This window comes from Larimichthys crocea, chromosome IX (genome assembly GCF_000972845.2).
Source record: "Larimichthys crocea isolate SSNF chromosome IX, L_crocea_2.0, whole genome shotgun sequence".
NCBI lineage: Eukaryota > Metazoa > Chordata > Actinopteri > Sciaenidae > Larimichthys > Larimichthys crocea.
Genome location: NC_040019.1, coordinates 7,606,796 through 7,628,189, shown reverse-complemented (window position 1 = coordinate 7,628,189; position 21,394 = coordinate 7,606,796). Strand labels below are relative to the sequence as shown.

The 21,394-nt window shown below is 39.6% G+C and overlaps 2 protein-coding genes across 4 annotated transcripts in view; both read right to left on the bottom strand.

Moving 5' to 3' along the window:
* The window catches only part of LOC104934678 (sushi domain-containing protein 2), a 10,131-nt gene extending 5,862 nt beyond the window's left edge, over positions 1 to 4,269 (bottom strand). Inside the window, exons 1-10 of the mRNA XM_010750398.3 lie at positions 4,187 to 4,269; positions 3,471 to 3,669; positions 3,220 to 3,371; positions 2,946 to 3,113; positions 2,687 to 2,861; positions 2,365 to 2,566; positions 1,799 to 1,884; positions 1,332 to 1,600; positions 1,118 to 1,252; positions 851 to 1,006 (exon numbers count right to left, since the gene is read on the bottom strand). Of these exons, the coding sequence (XP_010748700.3) occupies positions 851 to 1,006; positions 1,118 to 1,252; positions 1,332 to 1,600; positions 1,799 to 1,884; positions 2,365 to 2,566; positions 2,687 to 2,861; positions 2,946 to 3,113; positions 3,220 to 3,371; positions 3,471 to 3,669; positions 4,187 to 4,250 (1,606 nt within the window). The 5' untranslated portion in view covers positions 4,251 to 4,269. The remainder of the gene's footprint in view (positions 1 to 850; positions 1,007 to 1,117; positions 1,253 to 1,331; positions 1,601 to 1,798; positions 1,885 to 2,364; positions 2,567 to 2,686; positions 2,862 to 2,945; positions 3,114 to 3,219; positions 3,372 to 3,470; positions 3,670 to 4,186) is intronic.
* Positions 4,270 to 5,273: 1,004 nt separating this feature from the next.
* Positions 5,274 to 20,555, bottom strand: myo1hb (myosin IHb). 3 transcript variants are annotated; one of them, XM_010750399.3, is made up of 32 exons: positions 20,431 to 20,555; positions 13,763 to 13,924; positions 13,252 to 13,367; positions 12,139 to 12,337; positions 11,978 to 12,058; positions 11,711 to 11,890; positions 11,527 to 11,625; positions 11,323 to 11,436; positions 11,156 to 11,227; positions 10,947 to 11,066; positions 10,664 to 10,731; positions 10,485 to 10,590; positions 10,302 to 10,382; positions 10,098 to 10,189; positions 9,912 to 10,006; positions 9,476 to 9,522; positions 9,123 to 9,203; positions 8,929 to 9,034; positions 8,656 to 8,773; positions 8,387 to 8,500; positions 8,231 to 8,307; positions 8,072 to 8,140; positions 7,898 to 7,982; positions 7,649 to 7,811; positions 7,474 to 7,557; positions 7,228 to 7,321; positions 7,045 to 7,100; positions 6,822 to 6,957; positions 6,653 to 6,723; positions 6,102 to 6,199; positions 5,901 to 6,000; positions 5,274 to 5,811 (listed from the first exon to the last, which is right to left on the bottom strand). In XM_010750399.3, the coding sequence occupies exons 1-32, from the start codon at positions 20,440 to 20,442 to the stop codon at positions 5,785 to 5,787; spliced, it is 3,123 nt and encodes a 1,040-aa protein (XP_010748701.2). In that variant the 5' UTR covers positions 20,443 to 20,555; the 3' UTR covers positions 5,274 to 5,784. The 3 variants fall into 3 exon arrangements, with proteins under 3 accessions (XP_010748701.2, XP_027137759.1, XP_027137758.1); XM_027281958.1 differs by lacking the exon at positions 20,431 to 20,555 and adding an exon at positions 15,703 to 15,731; XM_027281957.1 differs by lacking the exon at positions 20,431 to 20,555 and adding an exon at positions 15,699 to 15,737 and having other exon boundaries at positions 5,275 to 5,811.
* Between the last annotated feature and the right edge of the window lie 839 nt (positions 20,556 to 21,394).

Genomic DNA, 21,394 nt, shown 5'->3' with positions numbered 1-21,394 from the left:
GAATCTGGGCTCCATTGATGCTGGCTTTATATGTCTGTGGAGCTCAAGTTTAACTCCAGGTTAAACTACTCTGAGTTGATTAAACCAACTCAAATCAGCTGTTGTGAAACCGAAAACTCAGAGTTTCCTATCTCAGAGTAGATCAACTCAGAGTTCAGGATTTGACTCAGAGTTTGTTGAACCTGCTTTGTGAAACAGACCCCTGCTTTGTGAAACGGACCCCTGCTCCGCTGCCTTTGGTTATTTTGAGTTTGACAACCTTTTTGTTCATTTCATGTCTGCCTTTAGATACTTCTTGAACTAAATTGCCTCTTAGACATGGTGAAGTAGAAGTATAAAGCCGCCTAGATGTTTGTTAGAGTACTTGAGTGCTTAGTTACATCCAAACACTGCATTTTTATCTGTGCTATTTTCTCACCTGTATCTCTAATCAATAATCAATACCATCAACATGTGATGTTGTTTGCATATGTTGTCAATCTACTCACTAGCTTTTGATCTTTGAGAGCAAAGGAGGACATTTAACCTTTTCTTATCCTAGATTATATATTATTTGAGTCAATTTATGGTACATTTATAGTACAAAACATTACAAGATGTCCTTTGTTAGAGCCATGGGTAATAAAGGTGCTCTTTGGACATATTCCTATCTCTGGATGTCAATCAATTACAATGTTTTATATATATATATATATATATATACACACACTGTTTGAAATCAGAAAGAAATCACAAATGTGATGACTGGGTGCAAATTTATTCTTACTGTCAAATAAAATGAACAAAGGGAATATGTTTTATGAATATAAAACATCTTCATCATAATCAGTGACATGAATCAGGATCTCACCATGCAGGTCCATCCAGCTCTGCTCAGTAAAGGAAAGGGTTTTTTGATTCTGCAGCACTTCAAGGCCGTTGTGACCGCTGACCAGTCGCACTTCAATAATATCAGAGGATGCTTCTTTCATCGCCACAGACGTCAGTTTTGTTGCGTTTATCACTCCTAATATAGATCAATGAGAGTATTTTATACATAGAAATGTTTGTTAGCAATCTTTAGTGATAGTATTTACTGAAAGACACTTTTAAAAGCTCTGTGGCCTCAGTAGCTCACCGTTCACGGGCTCTGCTCTGCCTTGGATTGTCAGTTTTTTCCTTGCTGAGGTCACCAAAGTGTATTCCCCTTTGCCATTAAAGGAGTAGCTGACACCATCAAATGTTATGAAGTGAGGATCTCCAAACACCACACCTGGAATTAGACACGAAAAATGAAGACTTGACCCTAAATATCATCCTTATGAAAAACCATGATATCATGGTCAACTCACCAGAGCTGACTGGCTGGTAACGCCTGCAGTCACTGGAGGGCCGGTGTTTAAAGTAGTAGTGGCAGTTGTCAGACCACAGGCAGCAGTAGTAGAAGCTGAGGACGTCATAGACCCAGTGGGACTGTCCAGGAATACGAGGAGGTTTCCTGAATGGAGGTGAGCCCCAGTCGTGTGCTCGGTCTGGGGTGCTGCCTCCAATCGAGTCTGCTGTCAGGACCTGAGCACCGGTGCTGTCATAACAACATTGTTGTCCTGCTGCATACTTAGGACTGTCGAAAAAGGCACAAAATATTGTTATTTAAAGCTGTTATTTAAAGCTGCACGTGGGCTGTTATCTGGAAAGGGACAGTAGAAGAGTAGTGACTCTAACTGAAGATCCAGATACGGCTCAGGGTCAGCTGCTATGCAGGAGAGGGTGTTTATTAGTGAGGTAGCGTGGGTTAGGTAAGGCCATGTCAATGACTCACCTGGCTTGTATTGCCCTCACACAGTGAACACACCCAGGGTGGTAGGTGCACACGCTTCCTTTCTCTATATCACAGCCATAGTCAGTCTGAGGAGAGAGACACAGCGTGTTCATTTAGAAAATGCAGTTCAGCTCTTAAAACACAGCCTAGATGTAACAAAAGTTTACTAAATGGAGATTTACACATCACTGACCTGATGGACTTGGAAGATTTTAAATCATAAAAAAACATAACCATAACCATAACTTAACCATAACCACAACTGTAATTTGTAATATAAAAGGTCATAATTGATGTTGCGAGTGTTCAGCTTGTGTTACAATAAGAGAAGACTACTCCTTTACTTTGAACTGATAAGCAGTGAGCCTCAGTAAAAAGGTTATAGCGACTGCCAGCAACCACCTTTACTTTATCTAAGAACATAAAACAAAATACTCCAGTTCATGTTTTACTTATACAGAGTACTTATCTTTCAGTCGTTGTTGGGTTATTTGGGTTCTATACTGTAAGGCTGTGGTGAGAGAGTGAATGCTGTCGGGTCTAAATATGCTCGTCTTCAGACTTACATGAAACCTCCCTGTGTCTGCTCTTGCTTGCGCCAGAGTGCAGGGGCAGTCTATGATCTCACTGAGGAAGTTGGGCAGCTGATTTTCCAGCTGGTCCCATGCTAAACATTTGTCTAGGGCCCAAACTGTTGAGTTTTGTCTGAACTTCTCCTCCAGATGCCAGGCCAGGGCGTGATCCTCAGTCCACACAGAGTGCACATTCCTAAATGAAACACATGACAAACATATGGGTACCTTTTTAATATTGTTTTTTTTCTACTACTATATACACATTTAGATCTGATGAATGGAAAGAATAATATAGTACAGTGTTTGTACTTACCACACGCCATCAGGGTAAGTGCTGGGACTGACACGAACAGCGCCAAGCTCCCAACTTGAGAAGCCATTCTCCGCTGGTTTAGGCAAGAAGCTGAAGGAACCATTGTTGGGCTGATCCTTTGCAAGTGAGTACAAATAGACCCACTCACCCTCCCAGCTGTCTGTATAGGCTTTACCTAAAGAGAAATATTTGTAAGAAATCAGTTTTTTTCCCAATTGATAGTCGTGTGACCTATAAGTGAGTAAACAGGTGTACTCACCTGTCTCCCTGTATCCCCAGAGCTCTATGTTGACCCTCTCTGCTCTGACCAAAGAGGTATTCCATGTCATCTCAAGAATGCCTCCAACATCAGGTGTGCCATAATACTGCCATTGGGTTGCGTTGACCAGTATCGCTTTAAACTTTGAATCTAACTTGCCAGTATGTACTGTAGCAACGCAGGTAGGTAAATAAAACAAAACAAAACATATATTAATGTAATTTCACCACAAAATGGAAAACTCTGTGTTGTCTCCAAAGAATACAACAATTACCTGAGAGCCACTCTCCAACTCTGTTGAATGTAGTGCCATTATCTGAGGAGATTTGAAAAGGAACCAATCCTGTTTGATACAAAAGTGGCGAGATACAATGGCCTCTACTGTTTCCATCCACGTACCCAACAGTGTCGATATTACTGTTGAACCTGCCATTGTAAAAGAAAAATCGCCAAGTTTCTGCGCTGTACTTCAACTGTATAATGTTACTTGATCCAGTTTTCAGACTTACTGTAGGACCTTCTTACCTGCATACAATCTTGGAACTCTTATTGAAACTTGCATCGAGGACCATAAAATCCGTCCCACCCATGATGGATCCAGAATATGGAAATATTTCCACGCAGTACTCCTTGTAGTCTGTACAGCAGTTCTTCAGAGACGCGCATGTTGAGTGGCATGAACATGAGCCTAAATTTTGCCCACAGTTTCCTTCACATGTTTGTCCTGTAAAGAGAATGTGCAAGCGTGCAAGCAGTTTTATTTTGAAAGTGATACATTTAAAAAGACTTTATGTAACATTTAATTAAATTAGTGTTTAATGATGCGTAAAATATTTGAACTTATAAATTATTTTTTCAAAGAATTAGATTTCATTGTTCTGTTTGACCTATTTTACTTTTTGTACTTCTCCATATGTTATCTCCTCCTTTGACACTTAGATTTTCTGATTAATGATTGCTTTAATATAAAAAATGCTTTCTGCAACACTGGAAATTAAATCCAGCAGTTCTTGTAGCTTAGCTGTTGACTTTTGACCCCCATAAACACACACATGCTGCTGCTGCTTTTTTCTTAAATGTACTTTTAAGTGTCTAAATATCCTACAACTTCATAATGAACCTTTTAGTTAACTGCTTTCTTTCCCCGTCACTGTAGTGAACACACAGAAATCGTGTCCTCTAGCTCCATATTTAGGTAAAATGCTAAAAGTTGAACAATTTAGCGGTTTGTAGGTACTTACCTAATGTCGTGCAGATACATGAAACCAGAAGGACAAATATTACTGCTGTGAATCTGTCCATCATGACAGAGAAACTGTTGATGTCTTCTGTTTCTACAGTCTCACCTCAGGTATCTCTATATTCAGCAGTTTTCTAAACCTTGGCCCTTTAATCACCAACATTTACAAACATCTGTTTAATCATCAACCAGAGCTCATTTCAGCCTCATATATTCCTACTTACCTTTGATCATCTGTTAAATAATCATACCTAAATATGTCAATACAGTGATATAAATTACAGTATAATTGATTTATTACCATATCTGTGCCCTCATATCTAAATAATCCGGCTTCCTAAGATTGAGTTTGTCAGCAAAATACCAAACTAACTTGGCATACATACATACACTGGCATATAAAATGCTAACTCTGAGCATGTTAAACTGTTGAACTGAAGGCTGACAGTTGAGAAGGGAGGAGACCCACGCCCTTCAACATCAGCATTTTCCTACAGAACACATTTCGTGCTGAAACAGTGACAGAATTAAGAAAAACAACATTGCATTTGAGCTGTGATTGCATAACTCGGTTGATATGCTAACGTTAGCATGCCAACATTGTAAAATGCTGACCACATACAGCTCAGACTGATGAAAGTTTTACCTGTTTTTGCCTCATAATGGGCCAAAAACAGCATTTTGAGGATGTGAGAATTTTCCACATCCTCAAAAGACTTTGAATTTACCCGGTATTGGTGTATGTGGAGCAGATTTAGCAATCAAATGCTGCTAAATCAGCCTTTACTGAGACAATACTGAGAGAGACTATTTTGTATTTTGCTGATTTTAAGACTAAATTACCTTAATAACTAGAAAAAAAAAAAAAAAACAAGTTACTCTCTTATGCATCATGTCTTTATTGCTCCTTGGCCATTAATTTGGCATCAGGATGTGACACTGAAGTTACCTGTAGATTGAGATTCTGCACTAATTCTGTCTTTCAATACACAAAAAGTGTGTTAATTTCTTTATTCTTCTTTTTTTACTGTCTATGTTTTTAGTTTTTAGTTCCAAAAACAAACCCTAACCCTTACAGGGGACCTGTAAAGCCAGCTGACAGCCAGAAGGGGGAGCTGCTAACTCGGGAATCATCTTCATAGTCAACAAAAATACAGAAACTTCACACATGAAGTAGTTTAACATGTTTTAATGTAACAGTACAACATGGGTGAGGTATTATAAACATTCATGGCTGCACACACGTAATATTTTTCTCTACTGTTATCATCTAGACAGGATTTCAGATACATTTAATACAAAAAAAAAAGATTATAAGTGCTTCTATTCATATTATGAATGGTTGTTTTCCATGACTGAGATGACCCACTGATACTCTGGCTGGGCTGTGCTATGAGCTTGATGTCTGCTGTCTACAGCTAATTTATTGGCAGTACTTGTGTAATAATTGCATAGACATAATTGGATAACATTGAAAAGATGCAAAAAAAATAAAATAAAAATTAGCTGACATAGAGCACGATTGGCAACAACCATGGAGCAGGATTACAGAACAAACACGGCTGTTACAGCAACATCACCCCCAAATCACTGGTAACATCATCTGGACTTGGTTCTTGTAGATTCCTGTGGGGGGGGGGAAAAAGTCAAGATCTTTGTCAGTTGTTTCTATAAATAGACATTTTACATGGTCTTAACATGAACTCCACACTCACCACCATCAAATGGCCATTCTTTGCCCTGTACACCATGGACTCCTGACCACTCTTGAAGTCCACAAACCCCTCTCTGCCAGGCTGAATGTCAAATCGCACACTGCAGTCACAGTAACAATTATACACTGAATCAGCCGCATCCATCGTTTTAAACATTCAGATTTCTTGCTTATAAATTATGTTACTACATGAATTATGTACCTGCCCTGGACCACTTTGATGTAGTTCTGCTTGTTGGCAATAACACTGAGTTTAGTCAGAGCCTCAAACAGGTAGTCACACTGCAGAACCAGATCGCCCTAAAAGAACATACATGTTATACATGGTGATTTTAAAAAAACCTGAGCCTTCAATGATCTGATCTGGGGTCTGCAGCGAGGGGACCTACTGAAGATCTATGAAGAAATATTTCACCCAGCTTTTCTGGGAGATGAACAAGATAGAGTCATAGATTAAAGCTCTTGTTGGTCTAGAAATTAACATTTCCCTCGCAGAAAAAGAATACTTGCAGCTTAAAAATAATATAGCAACTATAAAAACTGTTACCCACTAGAAGGTAGCTGTTGTTAAGTATCCTTACAATCAGGCCAGTGTGGGTGCCATTGGATTGGAAAGGGAGTAGGGAAGACTTTGGGGTGAAGACATTTAGGAGGTAGACTAAATATCTTTGCCCCAGCTCATAGCATTAATTTAAGACTGGAAGTCTTACACATATATATATGACAGATTGTTTTATTGTTAAGTAAGCCAACCTTTTGCTTGATATCATCATATGTAACATGGAGGATCAGGAAGTTGTCACTCAGGTTGCTGACTGACACACCTATATAAAAAAATAAAAGAGTCAGGAAATTCCAAGCGTGTGTATAGCTCTCCCCACAGATAATGATCCTTATTTTGTCTAACTGTCTCACTGGTTACCTTTCAGAGAGCTGTAATCTATCCGCTGCTTGATCTTGGCCTCCTCGACCAGGTAGGCAGCGTCCTGGGTGAAGATGAGCTGCCGGAGACGAGGCCTGAACCCGTTCCTGTCATATTTCACCACTGGCACGCTGTACTGTGGGAGGGACACAAACAAGGTCACAGTGGGTAAAAAAAAAAAAAAAAGGACAACGTTGCTGAGGAAATCCCAGTGTTAGCTTACCTTGATGTGCTCATGCCGAATCATCTGAAGCACTTTGATGCTTATGTCTTCTGGACCTGAATAAAATAACAGAAAGCGAGAGAATCCACTGAAGACAACAAGATAATACTGTCAATACAAATTCACCAAAGTTATAATGCTAAATATGACCATCAATGAAAGGAAATAACTCTGCAGTCTTACTTATCCTGGTGTCCATGAATGGCCTGCACACACTGAAGGGGTAGTTTTCTTTCTTTCCCTTGAACATGGAGCTTGTCTGTACTTTTAACAGAAGCTGCAAACAAGGGAAGTAGGTTAAGACAAGATACTTCATCTCCTGAAGTAAATTTATCTAGGACTCAAGTGGTGTGCATAAACTGCTTCCACAGTTAAATCATTTTAAATGTGGATTAAATATGCTGTGAATGCATGTATTGCAGTTCCTACCTGTGATTTTCTCTGTGGGGTGATTCCTCGAACGTACTTCCTGACCATGTGGCAAATGTAGATCTTCTTCAAGAGCTGGGAAGCCTACAAGAAATATAGTTTTGAATATTGAATTTTATAGAGTTGGCTGTTAGCCTCATGCACATAGTTAACAGTTAAAAGACGTATCACCCACCTCCTTCATTATAGGTGGAGGGGTAGGCCAAGCTTCTTTCTCCAGGACTGTTTTGGGAAGGCTTTGCTTCAGCCGCGTGAGGTAGTTCTGCCTCACATATGCCAGGTACTCGCTGTTGTCAATGCAGGCTGGATTGTTTCTAGTCATGAAACCTTTAATAAACCTAGAACAAATCAACAGACAGGTAACCTCACAACAGTATTTCATTCTCATCTCATTTAACCAACAAATAGATTTCATTGTACTCACTTCTTGATGACCTTGACTGCCCATGCCCTCTTTTCACGCTCCTTTCTGGCCATCATACCCCTCCAGCAGTTCTCAATCTTAGTGGCTATTTAGATGATGCAAGGTAACAAGGTGTCATGCAGGCCATTCACCTACATTTAGTCAAGGTAAAGCTTTAAATTCATGCACCCTCACCAGCGTCTTTCTGTTTCTGGAAGTCTCCTTTCACTCTGTAGCCTTTGTATTTGGCCTGAATCCTTGTTGCTGCAAAAATGACATTCAAAGTTTCACCCTCAGAAGTGTTGTGAAGCTTAATGTAGTATTACAACTAAATTTACAGGAAAAACATCTCACCTAGCTTATGTTTGCAGACCTGAAAGGCATCTTCTGTTGCAAACAGAGTCCTTGGGTGCCGGATGAAGATTTTTGTCCTTTGGGGAAAGAGACAAACAACTTATATGTATCTCATCATAGACAGTCTGTGACACCCATCTATTAACATCTGCCTACTTTCCCATCTTGTACTCATCAGGTCGGTAGCCCAGGTGTTTGATCAAGCGCTTCACACCTTCTGCTGCCGAACCTTTCCAGTTGGGCCAGGTGTCTGGACACAGAGGCTTATACCTGTGTGAGAAGACCACACAGCTTTCTTGTTAATAATAATACCAACTAATGAGACAAATGCATAAATGAGAACCTGCCAAATATTTTCAAACAAGAACAGGAGCATCTCTATGTGCCTTTTGGATGAAATCAAGAGTCGTAAAGTGCTTAACTACCTCTGGAGAAAGATGTCGTATTTGCGTCGGTAAGCAAACCCAGCACGCCTGACCCTCAGGTGCTCCATCAGCCCCAGGTACTTCACCTGATGTCTCACCAACACGTCGTCAAAGCGCCCTGAAGGGGACACCAAAGGTCATGTAGAGAGTTCAGGGTCAAAACTGCATGGTCTAACTTACATAGCTGACTGCAGGCTGAACATACAGTCAAAAGTATTAGCTTGGGAAGGGCTTTAAGGTTGAGAAGTGGAGTTTCGGGACACAAGGCCTCACCTGGCTGCTTGGCTTCATTGGGTTTAATGCAGCGGACATACCAGGGCTCTTTGGACATTAAGATCTCAGTCAAGCCCACCAGGCTGCTCTTAAACTGAGTCACCACCTGAGGAGAAAATGTAGGGTATGAGTGATGATGGTTTGGTTTTGTAAATCATGAAAACAGTGACTTAATGAGCATCATTGTCTCTTACAGTTTCAGGTCTCCTCTTGGTGTCTGGTTCAGAAGACGGAAAACAGTGTTTGATAATGGCGTTCTTGGACTGTCGCATGACCTTAAGGATAATAGAGAAACTATATTAGCACCCGACATGTGAGACATACCTTAAATACCTTAAATAACAAGGTAATGTAAAAGTTATGCCCATTTATTTTTTTAAATAACAAGGTAATGTAAAAGTTATGCCCATTTATTTTTATTTTTTTAATGGTATTTGGCAGCAGTGGAGGATATTAGAAATCATATAGCAGATTCAGAACATCTTATTTATGCAATACAATAAATAAAAAACATCTTTCAAAGAATCACCAAGCAACCTAGAATTACCTCTTTCCCATTTCTGTACAAGAGATCATTGTTCTTGTCCAAGAATCCTGAAAGTTTAAAGAACAAATACAGATTTTTGTATACTTGTTGGCAATAACACATTGAGCTTCTTCTCTTTACAAATAAAAAGTTCAATTCGTAAGCAATGAAACACACTTTATTTCAGTTTAATATATTAAATATGTAATTTATCTAGAGGTGACAGCAGTTGTCCTCGTCGCCTTCAACTAAATTCACACAAATTGTCAGGCCAGACCTGCAACATTAGCTAATGTTAACCTTTATATAGATACTGCTGACAGTCAGTTAGCTGACTTTATGACTCTACTTGTGCTACTGTTACACTTTTTTAATTTGAGCTCTTACACAGGCTCGTTTATTGTCAGTGTAATAGAGAAAGACATTATTTAACATACAGATGTATTTCATCTCTTACCGACAACACAGTACGTAACCTCCCCGGCGTAGTGCAAGAGACGGAAGTCTCCTCTTTCCAGTGTTTTCCTCGTCTTTTGGTCTGCAAGTTTATGTCTGCAGGAAGGGGAAATTCAGCATAAGCTATTATGTTTATGGTTATATGATGTGCTGCTCTCATTCCCTTAACAATCTGTAGACAACTCACGTAACAAAATGGGGGTGACCACCAATCTTTTCCTCCATCTTTTCCAGTAATGTGAGATCTGTGGCCTCTCCAGGACGTAAGCATTCCTCGTCCTATATTATAGGACATGTATCAATAATTATGTTTAAGTTTTATACTTAAACTTAAGGCACATACAATATATTGATATCTTTCTGTAGACCCATAACTCAGTCATATTTTTACCAATAAAGAGATGATTCCTCTGTGTTTCTCCTCCACAAGATCACAGATTATCTTGTTGTTGAAATATGGCACTGATTCCCACTGTGCGTAAAAGAACAATCATTGTATGTGAGTTTATTTTCATATATTTATAGTACTGAGCCACAAATGTCAAGAAAATATGAGGAATCGTAGCATCATTACTTCAATCCCTTCCATCTCGTACTCCTCCTGCTCTGATTTGATTGTCAGCTGGATGAAAAGCTGCTGCAGCTTCTCGTTGCAGTAGTTGATGCAAAACTGCTCAAAGCTAAAATAAATCATAGGCGCTGTCAGTCTCAGACTCTTCATTTCACACGTTAACCGTCTGTGCAAGATCTCACCTGTTCACGTTGAAAACCTCGAAACCGTAGATGTCCAACAGACCAATTACTGTTTTCCTGGAGGAGTCCTACAAATAATTGACACAGATATCATTTCTGATAAACATAGAGATAGATAATCTTGTGTCGACCACTCTGGAGAAATTCAAGCTCATATATTGATGTTAAACCAAAAAAAAAGAAAACCAGATTCTTCACCCCAATTTTCTTCCCATTTCTGCGATCTTAATAAAACAGGTCAGTCCAGGCACACTTAGAAAGAGAGTAACAATTTTGCTCCCACCTTGTTAGCTAAAGATTCATTGATCTTGTTGACCAGCCAGTTAAAAGTGCGGCCATAGATGGCTTTGGCAAGGGCATCCCTGGCATATACTGCATGGTCCACAGAGAAGGGCGTGAACACCTTTAACATCAGAATAATGTTGATGATTAAAAAATACATTACAAACAAATTGAACATATTTTGTATTTTGAATTAATCCAATTAATCACCTCCTCTGTTTTGGCTTCAATCTTCCGGTGGGTTAAGCCCTGTTGTAGCACCTGAGCAGGAATCCCCAGCAACTGCAGAGAAAAGACAAAGTAAAAGAAAAGACATGTAACACTTCAATCAGACATGGAGATAGATGAAAACTATCTGCAGTTTTTTCGTTACTCACCTTTGACACCCAGTGCATCTCCTGGTTGTTGCTGAGAGAGGCGTATCCTCGAACATCGGTTTCAAACTTGATGTTTCCCAGATGGAGCACACTAGCAATTATCCCAAACAGGTGCTGCATTACACAGAGAAAGAAATACTTCATGAATCAACAAGAAAACATATCAGACATATTTTTAAATAAAGATTTACTGTACTACCTCACCTCAATATCGCTCTCACTGAACTCTATGACAGAGAGGGCTTTCTGCACCGTCTTCCAGTCACTTTTATCATTGATAGAGCTAACTTTGGCACAATTACCCTGAGCGAGACAAAGAATATAACGTCTAAGTCAAGAGATTTTTGTTGCATAGATAAATTAAGTGTTTGTTTTTTGTTCCACTGACCTGCACCAGGTACCTGTAGTGCTGGCTGTTTCTCTCCAGGCCGAGCCAGCGGAGCAGATCTTCCTCTCCACCCTCCACAAGCTGGTAGAAGATGTGGAAGTTTCTCTCTCCGTGGTTCTGGTGGACAACACGGGACTTCTCCAGCAGGTAGCTCAGGATGTGACCACCAACTGCACCACCCTAAGGGAAAAAGATAATCCCCCTAGTCAGTGCTTAGTGTGAACCTTGCTGTGTTATATGTAATCTAATTAAGGCGTGTCGGCCCACCTGATGGTCAAACTGGATGTCCATGTATTTCCCGAAGCGGCTTGAGTTGTCATTCTTCAGGGTTTTGGCATTTCCGAAAGCCTGGAAGAAAAGATATTTTTCTCTAAAAATGGTCTAACACACACAGCAGGAGCTTTGGCTCTCATATCAATGTCACTGACCTCAAGCACCGGATTGGAGAGAAGCAGCCTGTCCCGGACATTGTTCAGAAGTTTGGTACTTGGACAGCTGACAGCGTAGAATTGCAGGATTTTCTTGGAGGCCTCCGTCTTGCCGGCCCCGCTCTCCCCTGAGATCAGGATGAAGTGGTTGTTGAACTCAGACTGCATGGTACGGAAGACATTGTCTGCCAGCGCATAACTGAAAGAACATAAAGAGCTAAAAGTCAGTCCCCTTTTAAAATTCACACTTTTTTGCTAAAACTAGTGTCTACTTTTTATGCTCACTGGCAGTGTAAAGATAAACCGAAATTAGGGGAGAGAGTGATGGTAATTCATCTAATTAATTCATTCATTCATCATTCATTCAACTTCCATGGCTGTGAGGTGAAGCCAATACAAAAGTGCCAAAAACTGCAGTTCCTCAACCGTCCACTTAAGGCTGGCTACACAACGAGTCATAAGCCCCCATGTTAAAGTGCAGAAATAAACATGTTTACAGCCTGGTACAAAAAACTGTTTTGGTCTCTATAGCTAATTTCCCTGTTCATGACAACGGTACTATTTTTATAGAACTCACTTGTTCAAATTATATTAAGGCTTAAATTTATGCATAATTAACAGCTCTCCTGCTTTGATCGACAGGTGGGTGTCGTTACAGATGGCTTGTTTGAGCACTCAGGCGTTATTTGGCCCGTCTCAGGTCCACCGATGATTCTCGTCTTTGCTGATTTTTAGATTAGCCAGGAGGCGGCAGAGAAACCTACGGGTCACATCACTCATATGCTGTCCATTCTTTATACTATCAGTGAAGGGGACATGAATAACTACTCCAGATTTCATGATTTCAGATTTCTATCCAATATTTTTATTAGACATTTCATTTAAAACTAGAAGAAAAGTCAGTAGGATACATCCTCTGACGACTATGAATGACCATTTCATGAGGAACCATAAAAAAGTTGTTGAGATATTTCAGTCTGGACCAAAGTGATATTACTCTCCCTGAGGTAAAGGTTTATCTTGTTTAAAAACAGATTTATCCGGCATGGAAAAGCCCCACGCACAGTATGTCAATACACAGTTTAAATAAATACAGATTTAAAAATATCTTACATATGAGGTGGCAGCTCAAAGAAGTTTACCCCCATGTAGGTATCCATTTGCTTCTTGCTGTAGATATCTAACTCTTTATATGGGTTGACTGACACCAAGAGAGTCCCAATGTAGGTCTGCAGAGAAAGACAAGGAGAGGAAGTCATGTTCCGCAACTCTTGCACATTTATTAATACTTGAGATTGTTTTTCACAAACATGACATGACATTAAAAGAAGGCTCCGAGCAGTGTGGTGTCCATGTATCACTCTGCTGATAAGTAATTTTGTTCCTCTTATCAAAAGCAATAAGTTTGGTTAATCGCTTGTCATGACCTTACGGACAGAGGTGACCTTTAGATTGCTCACTCCGCAAATGAAAAGAACAGAGCTGCTGTTTCAGCAATACAAGGTGCCGGATTCAGCACAAGGCAACACGGCATTAGGACCTTGATGGGTTGAAGGTTGAGGGCGTGAAGTTTAATTAGAGTAAGAGAAAGAGCTGGGTTATCCAACCACGCAGGAAGACTCACGTAGATGAGATTCTCATGGAAGCGTTTCCTCAGGTTGTCCAGGAAGGCATTCTCACTCGTGTAGGCGTCTAGGAGAACAAAATCCTGGATGCCCACGCGATCCCGTGCTGTCAGGGACGCCTCCATGTTCCTCAGGATCTGGTTACACCGCTCCTCCAGGCTCTGTGCCCAAGCAGGATCACATCAGTGACAAGGAAACAAGGTATCACAACAGAGCTAAGTAACATGACAAAACTGTACCATGAGACCATGACAACACAATTTATGGCTCTCTTTAACAAAATCTCCAGGTATTGTGTTATTTTTGGCCTCGTTCTCATTCCTTCTGTCAAGACCAGGTCTATACGTCCCATCCTTTTCCTTTGTGTCCTGTTTTCCTCAAAAGTTATCTGTTTTTGTGGAGGTTGTCATCGCTTGATAACATAGGATATATGTATTTCCCAGTGCGTGACTCATTTCCTGCTGGATTGTCTCCATCTCTGTGACATTCCATTAGTGTCCTTGGCTACATCCTCTATGCTCATGACAAATCTAAATTCAGCCATCACGATCTAATCTTCCATCAAACCATCAGTCTTGTTGGCAGGTGGAACATGAAATACTCGAGGAATCACTGAGGGCATGCCGTCATTTTCAATGATTCCAAGAGTGCAAAACAGAATGAATACACATGAAAATAATTAACAAGAAAACAAACAAGCAGAACAAAGTAGTTTGCAAGCATGATTCAAATTTAATTAAAATGTCCATGCGTGTGCAGTGTAAAAACTAAGAGCAGATTTCCCAAATTTAGTGTTTGCACATGGGACTTTGAGTGTTTTTTGCCATTGCTTGCTGTGTTTTTGATCGAACCAGCTACCAAGATATTTATACTCCAAGATCCTCTCAATGGTTTGTCCATTCAGAGTGGTAATATACAGAAGCTCAAATACATTTATACATTTATACATTTTATTTCCTCAAGTTTATTTAATTTGTGTTCTTGAGATCTCAAGTTATTTATGTCATTATGTTGAAATAACATTTGTTATCCTGAGATAACCGGATCACTTTCTCAAAATGTTAAGACAACAAGACATTGTGTTCCAGAAATAACAACATAATTGGTTCGAGATTTCAAGAAAACAAAAGGATAGTGTAGTATATTAAATCATTGCAAGAAACATCATTTAGTGTAGCAATGACAGAGGAGCAGGAAAATGTTGCAATTGCAATGATTTAATATATTAGAGTGTCTTTTTTGTTTCCTCGAAATCTCAAAATAATTATGTCGTTATCTCAGGAAAACAAAGTTTTGTTATTTCAGCATAGTGACATAAATAACTCAAGATCTCGGGAAAACAAATGAAATTAAATCATTATCATGGGAAAACAGAGGAAATAAAATGTATAAAGGTATGACCTCTTCTGTAGGGCTTCTGTAGTAGTATATAAACTATTCTTTACACTAGAAGCACATACTTAGTCTTGTTTGCATTCAGGACTAACTTCAAATTAAAACGTGCATCTTGTTATTTGTCAAAGACTTTAAATAATATTAGATTAAACAATAACTGAATCCAGATTTTAAATAAGAAGTCAAAAGTAATTGTGTCCATTATAATATGCATAAACACAGGATACCACTTAAAAATACACAGCTGAAGAAGTGCCAGGTAAAATAATCAGCAAACGCGATGCACTTTAATTACGGTGCCGTGAAAGAACCATCCAGTATTATGCTTCAGTAGTTTGGCTCTCATCACTGCCAAGCCGGCCTGTCACCAAGTCGGAGTAACTGACACTCACAGATCAATCTTCAGTAAAACAAGCTGCTGCTCTACTGACCCAGCAGGCATTTACAGCAAAGTGTCACAATAAATCATGTCCTGAAAACCACATGTGATCATTAATAATGTTCAACAACATTTCGCAGGAGAAAGTGCAGAAAACTTACCTACCCTGAAGGTCCTTGATGTGTGTGTGTATGTGTGTGTGTGTGGGTGTGTGTAGGTGGGTGGATCTGTACCTTTTCTGATATGAACATCTGGTTTTATTGAAGGGAAAGGACAGTGGTATGACAGGAAACACTGATAGATTACAGCCTCTACTTCCTTCAATAGGAAGCCATCAATAATGTAGTGAGTGCAACAAAGGAAGCAACTCATTCTAAATATGTATTTGTGTGTGTGTGTGTGTGTGTGTGTGTGTGTGTTAGCTTTAGATGTTCAACAACACATTTTTGTGACCGAGTTTATTCTTTTGCATAATTTCCTGTACGAAACGTTTTAATCAATTCACAATTTCAAATTTAAAACAACTAATCAAGTAAAAACGTTCATACCGTCTTTAACAAAATATGACAATTAGGCTTGATTTAGGATGATTTTTTTTTCTTTTTGTGTTTTACAGTTTGAAAGACAAACAAGCTAATTAAAGCAAACAGAAAATTAAATAACACTGTAAGTTCATATTCAATCGATTTGCCTGTTTGCCAGAGGAGACCTTTCATCAGAAATGTACACAACAAAAGAGAGAAGTCCAACAACTAGCCACAGTAATATAATATAAACTTTTCAAAGCACACTTCTAAATACCTAACATACTTTAAATACTAATATAATAGCAGTAATAACAAAACTAACAAAAACAAATGCTGAGTTTCAAATTTCATCTCAGAGGTGGCCTCTTCCAAACTTTCTGTGTCTGTTAGCCATCTGGCATGTTAACTGTTCTTTGATAACCTGGGTTTTGTTGTCAAGGCTCTACATTTCTTGCACCGAAAGCAAAAGTAAACAGAAAAATATAAGGCAGTGAATGAGCGCGCCGTTGGCCCGGCACCCAGTGCAGAGATTTTCTGCCATTCAAAGGAAATGTTACTTTTACTGAACACATGACTGATGGTTCACTGTGATGTAGGAGGATGCACGATGTTGCTAAATCTAAGAGCAACAAGAGGTGACTTTCCTTGGCAGCAAACTGGAAACTGCTGAGGACATTTAATGAGGTAACAAACAGAAAAAAAACCCAACACAAACAACTACCATAAAACATAAAATTTGGATGTCAGGCTACAGCGGAACAGGAAAGTCTATCTGACCCGGAGACCATCACCTGAGAGGGCGCTCCATTGTCCCTGTCTATCCAGTATGGTGCAGGATCCTGTTACGCAGTCACAAAGTGGCAGTTAGGCTCCTGAAAGAGATAGCACTCCTCGTGGGCCACTGACTGACACCACACATCACCCAGGGCAACATACATTTAGGGGGCTCCAGGTGTCTAGAGAAACCTGACCATCTCTGGCCTCCATCACACCAGTCAAGTACAGTACCTCCTCTGTTGCTATTGTTTCACTTTCGCATACAGTAACATGCTATGAACTCATTAACTTGTCTGGCTATATATTGCTGAACGATCCAAAATCAACAAGTAAAATATAGTTAGGTATATTTAAAGCAACATTAAATCATTTTTGTCTATTTCGCGTCAGTGAAACAAGAAACATCGTATATAGTATATCATAGTATATCGTATATCATAGTATCGTCTTATGAAGCTGTTGTTTTAAACCTGCAGCAACATTAGCAGAGGTGTTTTTGCGGCCACATGGCAAGTGTAGGTCAAATATTCACTCTCCTTTTTGCTCCTGGAGCAAACATCGGGCTCTTTAGCCTTTAAATACTGCACTATGTTCACAAGCTTCTCGCTAAATTTGTCTGTTTCATGTTTGATGCTGGACAAGTGCTGTATAGTGAGCTCCTAAGAGCTTTTTGGGTGAAAACAGCAAAAAAAAAAATGCAAATTGGTGAGAGCCAAGTAAAATATTAAAGTTGTAGGCTGTAAAATCAAAACAATGAACAGAAAGATGCTAAAACGCTGAGCAGATCTGAGTGGAACTGCAGAGTAAATGTATGGACTGTACTTATATACCTTGGTAGTCTTCTGACCACTCTTTTATACTGCATATCTCATTCACCCATACACACGCACATTCATACACTGGCTGCAATGCAAGCTGCCAACTGCTCATCAGTTTTGGGGAGCTAGCCATTCACACACATCATTCACACACATTCACACATCCATGGTGCAGCCTTCGGTAGTCATTTGGGGTTCAGTATCTTGGTCAAGGACACTTCAACATGCAGGAGCCTGTGGTTTCGTCACAACCAGCGACCCCTTTAACAGACTATACGCAGTTTTTCATCGAAAATATTAAAATATTGTTTACTTCATGTGTAAGATGTAAACATATCTGACTGCGGCGCCCCCAGTGGTAGTCATTAAGTATCATTTGCAGACAGCAGGGCACACCTATAACCTTGTGTCTGGATCAAATAAAGGCTTGTGCATCAGAGCATTTTGAAAGATGCAACAAAAAAATCCACAAAGAGTTGTTTTAAATATCAAACACAAGCCACGCTCATGTAATTACCTGCTTTACTTCCAAAACCACGTGCGGCATGGTTGAATCAGTCTTGTGCGACGAACGTGATAAATCCAAACTACTTTGAATGTGAGTCCTCGGATATACAACTCAGACAGACACAACCTGTTTTAGTAGCCGATGAGGTCTCCCATAGTGGAGCCTCTTTAGGTCACCAAGAATCTACTTTCACTGCTGCTCAGGTGTGCATCGGCCCCTCATTCAAACACTGTCTCAGAGCAGGCCCGGTACCACAGCCTGCGACAGGGAAGCTCAATAGGAGGCTGAAGATGAGAAGGAGGAGTGTGGCCCTGCTGCTTCCTGCTGGGCTGGTGTTCCTGCATTGTAGGTAATGAGGCCGTAATGAGCTACCTGGCTCTGGAAGCACTGGGCTGGTTAAACATTCATGGAGCCCAGGCAGCAAATGTTCAGCGCTTTGCCTGAGTGTTGAACAGCTACACTATGTGTTTAAGGAAGAGTGTGTGTATATGTGTGTGTGTGTATGTAGGTATGTAATACAAGGATGTAGTAACTTTATCCTCCAGAGACCCATCCTCACCCTCCTCCGCACAAAATTACAGCACAGGTATTCGATTACTGATCTTTGATTAGGCAGATGCATTTCAAACTAATTACTGACTGCTCATTAGAGCCACAATGAGCTGAACCGGTTTGGGAATAAATATTGCAGATTCTGTGAAAATAACTGTCAAAATAACACACTAATTTCAGACCACAAATCTAGTTTTGCATTTACTGCCTTTATTTTAAAAAGTCGACTGGAAATGTAGTGAGAGAGAAGAGATGAAAACATTATGCTATTTTTTTGTTGTTTTTAAAAAAAATTGCTTTATCACAAAAAAAAAAAAACATCACACCGTGGTGCTTTACTCTCATCTTTGTCTTGTGGTTCGGTTGTAACGGGCCTGTGGGCTGTATTGCCCTCTCATTCATCTGTTTAAATTTTAACCTTGGGCTTCCTGTAAGCATCAACAAAGGCATCTTACGTTACTTCCTGAAGATCGGCCGAAACACGCGCTGACATTAGAGAGAGCATGTTGGAAAAAATCCTCATTAACATAATGTAATTCATTATGCAAATAATGGGAGATTTCTAGGAGCTACCCAATCTTTATAGAGGACCACTGCTCTCTTAGGAAACATCCAACAAAACGTACACACACCAGATGACCAGATGAGTTATCGTGGCCACATCTTATTGATTAACAATCCACACATTGAAAACTCAGTGTATTGATTAAGGCTCATGCTGAACATGATCACCACACACATATCTGCGCAACCTTGATCCCCTTCAACAAGTTTTTCTTTTGATTTTGGAAGGTTATCAGGTGTTTACAGTATCCTTAGTCAAAACTACATCAAAACAAACAGCTCGGATAACAAGTGATACATATTAGTTTGCGCCAAGTAGTTTATTGGTGTCATGTATTGATATCTGAACTATGATACCGATACAGAAAAGTCTTTTAATTGTGAGCATGAACACACTTTATTCATTGAACAAATCAATCAAACTATACACTGCAATTAACATGCAGTATACTTATAATAAAACTATATTTTAACTTGAGTATCGAGTGTCAAAAAGACTAAAAATCCTAGCAATAACTGGTGTTTTGTAGTACTTTCAGTATTCGGTAGTATTGACACAAGTTAGTCAACGCTGTTATACACACAAAAAACTAATCTATCATGTATCTCCTTCACTGCATTCATTTCATGCATAATCTGCACCATCGGTTTACAGTGATAATGTAACTGAATAATTAAAAAAGACCACAGACCACACACTGTACAGTCTGTACTCACACATACAAGAACACACATCTCAAAATCTCAATCTATCTGATAACGAGGTAAACAATATGTCTTGCTGCCATCTTGTTTCTGAAGTGTGAAGGACAAATTAGGTCACAATGTTGATGCACCACTTATCCAAATAAATATTCACGGGTCCAATTAGTCTCAAACAACTAAACTCTCAAACTAATCCTTTATTCATGTGAGCAAACAGATTGCTGTTGCCGGGGCAGGACTCTAAAGGCCAAAACGAGCTGCGAGGCTATTAGTTTCAGATGTGGAGCATTCAGTGAACAAATTGTACAATAAGTAAAGTACAGCATCACACAACCAGCTGTTAGTCAGGATATCTGTTAGCAGGATAGGTCATTCATGTGTCGAAATAAATACCACTGTAATATTTTGACATTCATGATTTTATATTGATATCAAATCTTACCTTTGAGTCCATGTTGTAGTTCTTCGTGCGTCTGCTGAGGTTTGCTGTTGATGTTGCTGTGTGAGTCTGACCAAGCAGCTGATGTGACCAGAGAGAGATGTGAGGACGGAGGGATGTGTTGTATATTCTACCTGTATTTATGACCGTCCCATAATGCAGCAGCCTCAGCATGTCCTCACAGTGTCCTACTTTTCTACAGCTTTTATTTTCGGGTTGGCCTTATTCACTTGCAGGGGTGCAGAAGAGTGAGAGCCTCCAAACAGTCACAGAGGAAGCTCGAATTTGAGAAGATGTCCTCTTGGGGCTGTAAATACTCGATTTCAATTGAACTGTTCGAGTTTTATTATTTTTGTGGTAGAACTGGTGACTTGTCCACGGCGTACCCTGCCTCTTGCCCTAAGTCAGGTGGGATAGACTCCAGCCCCTGCAACCCTGATGAGGATAAGCGGTTACAGAAAATGGATGCATGGTTGTATTTTTGTGGTATGTGCTGGAGACAACTGGGTCATCAGAGCATCACACTGCTGGTCATGCCCAACATACTACACCGACAGTGGTGAAAAGTAACTCAACATTTACTCTTGTACTTGTACTAGTGCAGTTTTGAGGCACTTGCATTCTGCATTTCCTATTTATGTTATACTTAATACGTCTACTTCAGTACATTTATCTGACAGTAATAGTTACTAGGTAATTTTCAGAAACATAGAAAAATATATATGGTATAATATCCATCAATTTTCTGTAACCACTTGTCCTCATCAGTGTCTCATCAGAGCTGGAGATACTTTAATCTAATTTGCTGCTAGAGGTCCAAAATGGTAAGATTATGTAATATTAAACTATTAAAAAGAGCAAAAATTAATGAATATAGTTTTGTGATCTTGTCTTTTTGTAGTCCATTAATCACCTCACAACAAATTTCTCCTGTGACCTTTGGCAGGGAGCTGACCCACATTTTGGG

Bases quoted from the DNA above. Each gene is read 5' to 3' on its own strand.
- myo1hb (XM_010750399.3), bottom strand. The intron at 8,774-8,928 runs GTGAGGCCTTGT...TGTCCCCTTCAG, and splicing joins CAATGAAGCCAAGCAGCCAG to GGCGCTTTGACGACGTGTTG. The intron at 7,558-7,648 runs GTGGGTGATACG...TATTTCTTGTAG, and splicing joins CTCCACCTATAATGAAGGAG to GCTTCCCAGCTCTTGAAGAA.